Source organism: Podarcis liolepis (genome assembly GCF_965112155.1).
Source record: "Podarcis liolepis genome assembly, chromosome: 12".
Taxonomy (NCBI): domain Eukaryota; kingdom Metazoa; phylum Chordata; class Lepidosauria; order Squamata; family Lacertidae; genus Podarcis; species Podarcis liolepis.
In genome coordinates, this window is record NC_139563.1 from 20613983 (window position 1) to 20624946 (window position 10964).

The following is a 10964-nucleotide window of genomic DNA, read 5'->3' on the forward strand; positions in this document are numbered from 1 at the left end:
TACCTGCAGATAATGGTTGCCCTACCAAAACATAATCAAGGCAGGTAAACAGTTTTGGTCATGCTTGAGAAAGAACTGTAAGGAGCATCCACAGATATTTCACAATGATGTTAGTGCATTGTTATATCATTCATACTTGGGGAAGGCATGAAGGACTGCTGCCCATCTGTCTGCCGAATAAATCTTTCATGCATTGTCATTTATTTGTATCTCACCTTTCGTCCAAGGAGCTCAAGGTGACATCTAGGTGTTTGTTTTTCCCCCTGCTTGCTATTTTAACCTATGGAAGTGTGTCAGGCCAAAGGGTCACCCATGGAGCTTCATTACCAAACGGGGATTTGAAGCTAGGTCAACTTCAACCTTCTCCAACCACTGTACAACCCAGCCCTTCCTGCTAACCGATCCCAGAATATACCTGGAATATTTTAGACTCCAAGAAGACACAAGTTGGCTGACTATTCTGTTCCATGCTGCCTAGGGGAAGATTAGAATCTGCATGATACAGAGGCTGTAGTTGGACCACAAATATCAGAAACTGCTAGGATGCTATTTGCCTTTAGAGCAAAAGGGCATGAAATACGTTTTTCTCCTGTCTGGAAATCTGAAGCATTGAAAAAGCTAGCAAGGGAAGGCAGCAAATTCAGGTTATGTGAATTTACCTGGATGAACACCAGAGTTCACTTACGTGAACCTGACTAAACACTAAAGGAAACTCAACAGTTAACACTTTATGTAGTGCTTCTACTAGAAGGGTAGTGCTTCTTACACAAAACCACAAAATAGGTTTCAGACAAATATATATATATATAATTATATATATTTTAAAAATCTTTACATCAGAACTTGCATACAATTTAATAGTATAACTCAAAATTTCCACCTCCCTACAGCTCAGACAACCCTGGTAACAGTGTGTACAACTTCTCGGCTTTTTGCTTTCATAACTTTAAAGCAAACAATACATTTCAATGTATTTACTCTGTGCAAATAAGGTAACTTTTGGGATCCTTCAGAAGACATATATCCAAGGTTCAATCTGCAGAGGTCCTTTGTTTTCTTTAAAAAAAAAACACGATTAATGACTGTAGGCTTTCCCTGTATAAAGTGCTCCTGTCCAGCAGAACCCAAAGGCCTTGGAAAAGTTTTCCTAGCAATGTTAAAGAACAAAATTTTAAAATATAGTTATATATATATATATAAAAAGACCCAAAGGCGACGTGATCACACAAATTCCAGCTTTCCATGCCCGCCATACATTCCCCAGTGGACTAGCGAGAGTATTTTGTCACTGCCCAGGTCCGGCTGCCTCATCTTCTCGCAGGTCATGCAGCAGTTCTCGTGCCCCGTGACTGGCACCATGCACTCCAAGTCTAGCTTGGCAACCTGTCCCTTTTTGGAATGATGCCCGTGGAAGCTGTAGTGCAATCGGGACAGCATCTGCTGCCGCTGGTCTTGCAGTCTTTTGTTCTCGCTCCTGAGCATGCGCAGAGCTAGCATGATGAGGAGCACCAGGATCAGCCCGCCAGCAATGGGGACGGCGATGACAGCTGCCCGGAACCACAGTTCTTTGGAGGAGGTCAGCTCCTGGACCTTCGTGATGAGGTTTCTGCTGCCCTCGTGCTGGTATCTGCTCCCTTGTCCTGCAAGAGAGGAGAGAGGGATGGTGTTCAGAAAGGTCCCTTCCATGCCACATGCCAAAGCCTGTGTTTCAACCGCAAAAAGTGGAGGCTTCCCCAAGCCACTTTCTTTTTAAGACTACCCTCTCAGGTGATGGAAGGGGGGAAAGGTCTAATCATTTCAAAGAGGGGTGCTCCCTACATTTTTCTCCCTAACCTGATCACAACCCAAAGCTTGCAGATTCTAGAGAAACTCGGCTATTTGCTTAGGCTATGCTGAATCCAGAGAACTCTATTGCTCTCCAGACATTGTTGAACTCCCTCCTCCCATCAGCCCCAGGTCAAGGGCCAGGGTGGTAGGGGTTGTAATCCAGCAACATCCAGAGGGTCACAGGTACCCCAGCCCAGGGTTATGCAGTAATGTGACATCACCAGTGTTAACCCTTGTTACAAATTACCACTGTATTTGGAACCAGTGTGCACCAGACAGGAGGGCATTTCCATGGCCTTAGGTCATGGGTAGGCAACCTAAGGCCAGGGGGCCGGATTCTAAATCTGGCTCATGGATAGTCCGGGAATCAGTGTGTTTTTACATGAGTAGAATGTGTGCTTTTATTTAAAATGCATCTCTGGGTTATTTGTGGGGCCTGCCTGGTGTTTTTACACGAGTAGAATGTGTGCTTTTGTTTAAAATGCATCTCTGGGTTATTTGTGGGACATAGGAATTGGTTCATTATTTTTTTCTAAATATAGTCCGGCCCCCCACAAGGTCTGAGGGACAGTGGACCAGCCCACAGCTGAAAAAGGTTGCTGACCCCTGCCTTAGATGTTCACATACCACCAAAGAAAACCTAAGATCAATATGGTGCTATATATGGATATGGGGAACCCAGCTTTCAATTCAGCAGCTCTACACTTCTGTACGTATTACATGTTTAGGTACACAAAAAATGTAATGAAATATTGCAATGCATTTATCAGGAATAGGGACAAACACCAAGGAGATAGGACCAGAATGATACTATTTGCTCTGTGTCTGCAGAGGCAAATCCTGGTTTGTTCCAAAGCATATGGAAATTTCAGTTCTGCAATTTACAAGGTGAGCCGTGGGGCAAGTTGCTATCTCTTCTTTTCACACGATTGCAAAGATAAGAGTTGTGAGGTGCTTTAGCAAGCCACACAAAAAAGGACTATCATAGCAGGCATTTGGTTTTGCTGTACTAGTGACTATCATTATGGAAGCAAATACAAAACAATTGCAGCACCCCATGTACACAAAGCAGCCAGATGGTCCCCACCCCCTGCAAAGTGTTGATTTTGGACATTTGGCTAAGCTTTACTATAGGAATGGGGAAGCTGTGTCCTCCCCTAACAGTGGACTACAACTCCCATCATCTCGGCCCAATGGTCATGCTGGGTGGGGTTGATGGGATTTGTAATCCAACATCCCAAGGACCACAAGCCTTCCATGCAAGGAAACATCAACTTCAGTGTTATGAATACACCAGGCACATCAATTCAATTAAATGGATACACCCAGTGATGGAGAGATTTATTTTTATTTTACTTCCATGACCTGCAGGGCATAAGTGAAATTGCAACACCAAAGTTTGTTGAGTCAGATGAATTATTTGCATACTTTTAAATAACTAACTTCACCCGGCTGTGGGAAAAGACGTTGGGACTTTATTCTGGTTGACTTGATGATTTCACCTTCGTGTATGCGAAGTAACAAAGCAGCAGATTTAAATTAAAAGCTGTGTGCATGTTTTCATTAAAACTTAACAGGCTTCCATAAAGTTCATTTGCACATTCTAATAGTTTTATTTTCCCCTGACTAAATTGGGCACAATTAGGTTTCTTAAAGTAGTGCCCCTCCCTGAACAAGTTTTCCCAGGCAAGATGCCAGGCCTGCTTGAAAAGGAGCAAACTTTGTGTCTCATGCTAATGCAGATACAAAGATATTTGGCAGAGATCTGTCTAGCCACATGCCTCCCACTCCAGCGTGCCTAGTTGTATTAAAAGACCAAAATCATTAGCAGACAAAACAAGGTCTTGCCTGTTGCAAGCAAACTTATGTATCAGACGAGAGCACGACTTACCCGAAGGCTCCCCTCTGGAAGGAGAGAGAACATCGTATAGCCCTCTGTAGTTGCACATATCTTCGTGACAACACTCCAACGTAGGAATGGCAGTTCCAGAGTGGTTTTGGGCCTGTTTAGCTTGACAGATGTCCGATGTGCTTGCAAGAGAGTCCAAGCAGCCATGAGTAAGTGGGGAATGGCTGTTCTGAGGGTCAAGCAGTCTAGAGAAGCAAGCGTTGAGCTCAGATTTGCACATATAGCCTGTTGCAACACAGTGTGCAGCATCACAGTAGCATCTAATTTCACCTGCAACAAAAGTAAAGTGGCAAGCTTGTTAGTCCGCAGCAAATCAGTAAGGATTTAGATACCCTGTATCCTCAATACTAGGGACGCAGGTGGCGCTGTGGGTTAAACCACAGAGCCTAGGACTTGCTGATCAGAAGGTCGGCGGTTTGACTCCCTGTGACGGGGTGAGCTCCCGTTGCTCAGTCCCTGCTCCTGCCCACCTAGCAGTTCGAAAGTACGTCAAAGTGCAAGTAGACAAATAGGTACTGTTCTGGCGGGAAGGTAAACGGTGTTTCCGTGCGCTGCTCTGGTTCGCCAGAAGCGGCTTAGTCATGCTGGCCTCATTACCCGGAAGCTGTATGCCGGCTCCCTCGGCCAATAAAGCGAGATGAGCGCCGCAACCCCAGAGTCGGCCACGACTGGACCTAATGGTCAGGGGTCCCTTTACCTTTATTCTCAATACTGGCATTAAGATGGGTGAGTAACAAACAAAATAAGTGTCTCTTTTGAAAGCAGGCTTGGAGACGGAGCCCTCCAGAGGTTTGCTGGACTACACCTCCCATCATCCATGATAAGTGCAGTGCCTATACTGGCTGTGGCTGATGAGTGTTGTAGTCCAAAAACACTTTGAGGGCACCACAATGACTATCTCTGCTATAGATTAAGGATTCCAACACAGGTCTCTATAGAACTGGTCAACAGAGCTGCACACAGCCATGGGAAAAGGCAATCAATTAATACTCCTGTTGTACAGGCAAGCATCTCCAGGGGAGATATATAAGCAAACCGGACATGGCCGATCATGGTACAAAAATAATTTTCCTGACAATTTTGCCAAACCACCGAGACATGGAAGCCCTTCCAGATTTTCTGCAGACCATCCAGAGATCTACCTTTCGTCCATTCCTGGCTTTTGCTCTGCACAGTGTACAAGATCCCCATAGCAGGCATGACAAATCGGAGTCCCTGTGGGGAGGATGGTGTTGCATAGAATCCGTCAGAAATTGCCACCTCATGGGAGGAGCTGCCATGTGTAGGTGGGCTTTAACTTACTTAGCCAAAGAACTGGGGAGAGGGGCATAACCTCGTATGCAAAACTGAAGACAGCATCCGTGTGCACCTTGAGTAGGCACAAAGTTGTAAGAGTTCCCATCAAAAAATGCAAGCTGGATGGTTCTGCTCCACCTGCAAAACCACCAGCAATTCAGCTGCAGTGGAACAAGTCACCACTGCAGCAACTGAAGCAGTAGATGCTTATTCCTTATGAAGCAATGTTCCATAGGCAAAAATCTGTAAACTGGCCACTTATCACATACCAGCTCATCTCCAGGTCTTTGGGCAGCAATGACTCCCCATTTAGCATCTTTGCAAATCTGCAGGTACTTGTCCTTTACATTACCTTTGATACTAGTTATTATAAACCAAGATTGAAAACTCTGTGGCCATTCAGATGTTGCTGGAATACAACTTCCATTTATGCCCAGCCATTGGGCTATGCTGACTTTGGCTTATATGGAAACTGAACCTACTGCAACTGGTTCTCCATCTCTGCTCTAAAACGAAACTTACATTGCATACGTCAGCATATAGCAAAGTCAAAAGCACACTTCAAATATTTACGCCTGGCAGAATTAATCAAAGTGGTTGGAATTGTTTACTGCCTTTTGGCATGGTGCCAGTATTTAAGAGCTTTAGCCAACACCTTATGAAATTATGTACTAAAATCATGCATGCATTTTTATTTAAGTTAATTCTTAACACAAGGATTGCTTTGTTGGGTCCATCTAACCCAGCATTTCATTTCCAAAAGTAGCCCCTGGGAAACTCACGAAACAGGACATAATGACAATAGTCACACATCCCATGTGCGCCAAGCATCTGGCTTCTCACAGCATCGCCTTCTCATGCAAAATATCTTTTTAGTTTTTATTAAAAAACAGGAAATCTTTAGTTTACAATCAGAGTGTCTTGCTTGCCAAATCAACCTCTTTCAACTTATATGAAAGCTCATAAATGGGGGAGGTGGCAAGATTGAACCCTCCTTCCACCACCTCCCTTCCCCCCACTCCCCAATCCATCATGTGGTCAAAAAGGGTAAACATTTGGACTGAAAATCCTCTACTGTTTGTATGGAACAAAAAACGCACAGGAAACCACAAAAATTTCTGAAGGAAGTGCTTTAAAAAACACATTCATTTTACATTCTTCAGAAACGCATTCATTTTACTATACGGAGAAACTGTACTGTCTTCTCGACGTTTCAGCTCAGATCTGTTCCATCAGTTCAGAGAATGGAAGGAAGGAAGCTGGGAGGCAAGCTGGATCTGTCTCTCAGCTTCAGAAACTACTGGAGGAAGTGTATTAACAACCACAGTGATGAATAGCACTTATTTTAGAAAAAGGGGGGGGGGGGATTCAGCCACAAGAGAACTGCAATGCCCTTAAAATCATAACTTCCTTCTGCCAAATTAAGAGTTATATTTAAGGTACATAGGTACCCGGAGATTAATTTTTAGCACCCAGGTCATATTGCACTATATATACTATGTCCCAGCTTATGCTTAAGATATGAATTACAAACACATTTACACATACATACAGTTCTGCAGGGCTCGCCTTCCAGACTATCTTAAGTTCAGCCTTCCCTAGAATGCCATTACATTTTAATAAAGTGCTTAATCAAAGCCAAATGACACAGTGCCCGTATGTAAACAAGCTTGCCCCTCATTTGTGTAAATGTGTGAAGCAAGATCTGAAGCCCAAGCCTGCCAAAGAATACATGCAGTTCAAAAGCTTGCTTAAACATTCAGAGAACTAGTTTGACAGAAAGCATTTCCCTTATTCAGTTGCTTGAAAGTCTTTCATCACAGAGATGAAATAAGTGTTTGCATTCTTGGGAGTCCCTTGAGGTTCTCCACCAAAACAGGTAACCAGAGCAAGATTCAAAAAATAATATGGGATGTGTTACATGTCACCAAGAAGGCGACATTCGCATTCTTCAAGCAGTTGGGCCCAGAAGTCCAATGTTCTTAGATTTACAGAAGGCGCTTCTCTTTCCTTTAAGGACTTCTGTTCCGCCGCCACCAATCATGTAACTTCCTAAGTCCCCTTTTCGAAAGCAAATGTCATTTAAGCAACTATTGTCCAGCAAGTCAAGTCCGAGGGCTGAGCAGCTTTCACTGAAACAAGTTATGGATAAACACAAAACACTCTTTTTGGGGGTTGGGAAAGGGGAAATCTATCCACTCCAGTCTTAAGAGAGCATCACAAGAGAGAAAATGTTTGTTTCAATCGTTCATACAATCCTCTTTTCCTGACCAAGCACAGTCTCATAAACAAAACATGATGGACTAGTCATTGGGTTATTACAACTCCATTTTAATTAGAGACACATTCCACCACCTCCCCCTCAGCAGAAGAGAATGGCATTTTTGTGTTATCGTATTTTTGAAGGGGGGGGAGAGAAACCTTTTATTTCTGTCAATTCATAAAGTTTTTTCCTGAGCTATGGAAAAGGCCAGGGAGGGTATTTGGTATTTTCAAACAGTGAACAATGCCCTTTCTGTTCCCCTCCTCTTTCTTGTTACTGTATGTAGCTATTAAAGAAAAATGTCTGCTTTTAGTCAAGGTGGCTACAGGAGAGACTGCAGGCTTCTCCGAAAGCTTTTGAAGTCGACAGCAGCCAGAAGTCTGTGATCCCCTAATTATATCATTATCAGGCGCATAGTTTCAGTATCTGCAACTGCACATTACTCTCAGTCACTCCCTTCTCTGCCCCTCTTTGATGGGGCCAGAAGACTTCCCTCTGCTTGCTGCAAGGGCTGTTATTTGGGGTTAATTACACCCTTCTTTCCAAAATAAATAAATACTGTAGCACATCAGCACTGTGCTAGCTTATCCTTTAACCTCCTCTCTGTGAAACGTGGCAATTATAGGGAGACATCAACTCTCCCATTCCCTCCTCTCCCTCCCCCCAGTTAAGTTTTTATTCTTTAAAGTGGCGAGGAGGGGAGAAGAGTGTGGATTGTGTGAGCTCACACACACAGGAAGTTTCAAATATTTGCAGCAAGATGCTTAACAGTTCACATCTCATACTAGTGGGGTCACCTCTCACAGTCAGGGGTGCACAGCCCAATCCTGCACATGTTTACTCAGAAGTAAACCTCATCTGTAAATTGAAGGATTCAAGTGCTGGTTCACAGGATCACATAGCCTGAACACAATTTTGGTTGTTGCCGCTTTGCAGGAGCAAACTTCTTTCAAGTCCCTTACTTGCATGGGCTGGATTTCTACTCTAGCCACGAGGGATAAGGGAGGGCATACAGTCGGGTCTCTTTCCAATTTTACCTTCTCAACAGGTAAAGCCGCAAACAGGCAAAGCTTGCCTTGGGCCAGCGCTGCTTTCTGGAGCTGGGAGAGGGAGAGGGAGTGGGTGGGTGTGGGCTGGAGACGTTCAGAAGTTCATTAAAGACATGCTAACAAAAACATTTTGACAACCGCTTGCCCCTAAGGTCTGACTTCCCTCAATGAAGCGGGGCAAGGCTCTGGCGGGGGGCGGGGAAAGGGGAAGGAAACCCAAGCAACGCCACTTCCAAGAACAGGCGAGCTTGTTCTGGCCTGCGAAGCTCGGCCCAGGAGGAAACATGACACGCTCACAAAGCCTTGGCAGAGCGCTTCAAAGGCCGCGCCGGGCCGGGCGCACGGAGCTCGCCAGCCGCAGGAGGGGAGAGCAGCGGGAGCAGGAGCAGGAGCAGCCCCGGCCGGGCAATTGCCCCGGGGAAATGGCTACCGGGCTTGCCTCGCTGGCTGGGAGCTGCTGCTGCTGCTGCCCCACCAAGCCACCTCCGACGGGCGGCAACCCCACCAAAAGAAAGCTAAGCCCGGTCTTGCTTCTAGCAGAGCAAACGGACACCCCGACGTCACCCCCAGGTTTCGCTCCCCAGCCTGGGGAAAGGAAATAAAAGCCGGGGCTTGAGACCGCACCAGGCTGCTCCCCCAAATGCAACCCCCTGGAATGGCTGCTGCGTGCACACAGCCCTTCTTGACGGTCACTGCCAACGCGCACCCGCCACCGACGGCGTCCCTCCAAAGCGCGTCGCAATGGGAGCTAGCGGGAGGGAGGCAACTGGGCGAGCCTCTGCAACCCTGACGGGGCGGTGGCGGCTGCAGAGACCCTGGGCGCCTTTGGCGAGGGAATTGGAAGAGGCCCGCAGCCGGGTTTACGCGCGAGGCTGGGCGCAGTCGGGCTTCACCCCCGGCCACCCAGGGCGGGAGTTGCTACGGATCAGCCCCAGCTTGGAACGCGCCTCCTTGCAAGTTTTAAATCCCGCTCTGTTTCGCTTCGAAGGCGAGGCCGAGCCTCTCCTGGATGCCGCCGCCGCCAGCCCAGAGGACGACAGCAGCGCCCCCTTCCGCAGGTCGCGCGCTCCTGCATCCCCCGCCCAGCCAAGGCCCGTCTCTCTTCGAGAGAAAGCCTCCGGGTGCTCCCGAGTACCCGCCCCGTCTCCTCCAGCAGCCCTCCCCCTGACCCTACAGGAAGCCTCGCAGCAGCTCTTCAAAGGCTTCCCCCAGGGCGACAATCCTCACGTTAAGCCTTTGTACGGTTGTCAACACGCACCAGCACTCGCCAGCCCACCACGCTGCTCTGCAAAACAACCCCAGGCCCACGCCTCCCTCTCCGAGGGGTTGTCTTCATTCCGGGGACTAGGATAGGTTACACACACACGCTTCGAAACAGTATTTCATCGTATTTTGTTTTGACCCCCCCCCCCGCTCTTTTTAGGGCAAAAAAAATCTGAAAGCTGCCGAAGGATCGAAATGCATTAAATAAGGCATCTCAAAAGGATGGGAGGTTTCGTGAACCGGGCTGGATTTAGAGAGGGGAGCTGCTTGCGCCAAAAAGAGCCCATAATCCGGTCCTGCGCATGTTGACTTGGAAGCGAGCCCCACTGAGTTCGGGTGCAATACTAGTCATGCTTTTCTACTGAACACAAATGGGGCTTGCTCTGAATAACCATGCACAGGACAGCACGTACACTGCAGTATGTTAAGTGGCGCTACTTTTACGTTAGCCTATTTCCTCTTCTTTGGGAATAAGTACCATCAGGTCCGTGCGCCTTGCTTCCGAGGAGACGCGCGAAGGACCGGGCTGCACGTTCCCGTGGGACTGCCCCCCTGTCAAAATAGCGGCGTCCCGTTAGCACCACCAACGCCGAGTCCATCGCTTGCCTTGTTCGTTTGTTTTGTGTGCTCAGCGCGCGGCTTTTGCCTTCTCTTTCCTTCTGCCTACCGACCGACACGATCTCCGGCAAGACCGCCGGGAACTTAAAAAGTCTTCCCCCCCCCCCCCGGATCGGGAAGGAGCCCCTCTAGCGAGCCGGACTCACCTTTCGTTAGCAGGATGGCCATGGCGCACAGCTCCAGTTGCAGCCACACGAAGATGAAGCTGGAGTGGCGATCCATTTAACCCTCCCCGCACGGGCCTCGCCGCCACCGCCCGAGTCGAGTCTCCGCGCTCCCTCCAGGGCTCTCGTCCCCTTGCAACGCTGCAAGGCAATGCCCCGGCCGGGCACAGAGCATGGACCCCGCCGCGGGCTGCCCTGCGCCACCCGCTCTCGGCCTCGGCCGGCTCCTGGCGCCGTAAGCCTCTCTCACGCGCGCCCCGAGCCCTGCTGCAGCCGCATCCGAAGCCTCGCTCCAGGGCGCTCCCACCTCAGCGCGCAGGACGAGCCACCAGCCCGGCTCCGCTCTCTGGGCGCCCCGCGCTCGCTCTGTAAATAATGCTCCCGCCCCGCCGCCTGACCCGCCTTGGCCCGCCCCCGGCCCGCCCCTCGCTCCCCTCCAGCACGGCTCCCATAGGCGGCGCCGCCGCGTCACTCAAAGCAGCGGGAAGGAGCAGAAGGTAGGATGCGTCCTGCAGCGCCAGCAGCTCCGCTTCACTTTCTCCCCGGCTTGAGCAGCGGTGTAATTAGTAGCGCAA

The 10964-nt window shown here is 48.4% G+C and overlaps 1 protein-coding gene across 2 annotated transcripts; it reads right to left on the reverse strand.

The window, feature by feature from the left end:
* Window positions 1–797: 797 nt before the first annotated feature.
* Window positions 798–10736, reverse strand: BAMBI (BMP and activin membrane bound inhibitor). Of its 2 annotated transcripts, none has more exons than XM_083467261.1 (3): window positions 10372–10736; window positions 3719–4006; window positions 798–1640 (listed from the first exon to the last, which is right to left on the reverse strand). In XM_083467261.1, exons 1-3 carry the CDS (start codon window positions 10445–10447, stop codon window positions 1222–1224), a joined length of 783 nt encoding a protein of 260 aa, XP_083323387.1. In that variant the 5' UTR covers window positions 10448–10736; the 3' UTR covers window positions 798–1221. The 2 variants fall into 2 exon arrangements, with proteins under 2 accessions (XP_083323387.1, XP_083323388.1); XM_083467262.1 differs by lacking the exon at window positions 10372–10736 and adding an exon at window positions 8258–9019.
* Window positions 10737–10964: the final 228 nt, after the last annotated feature.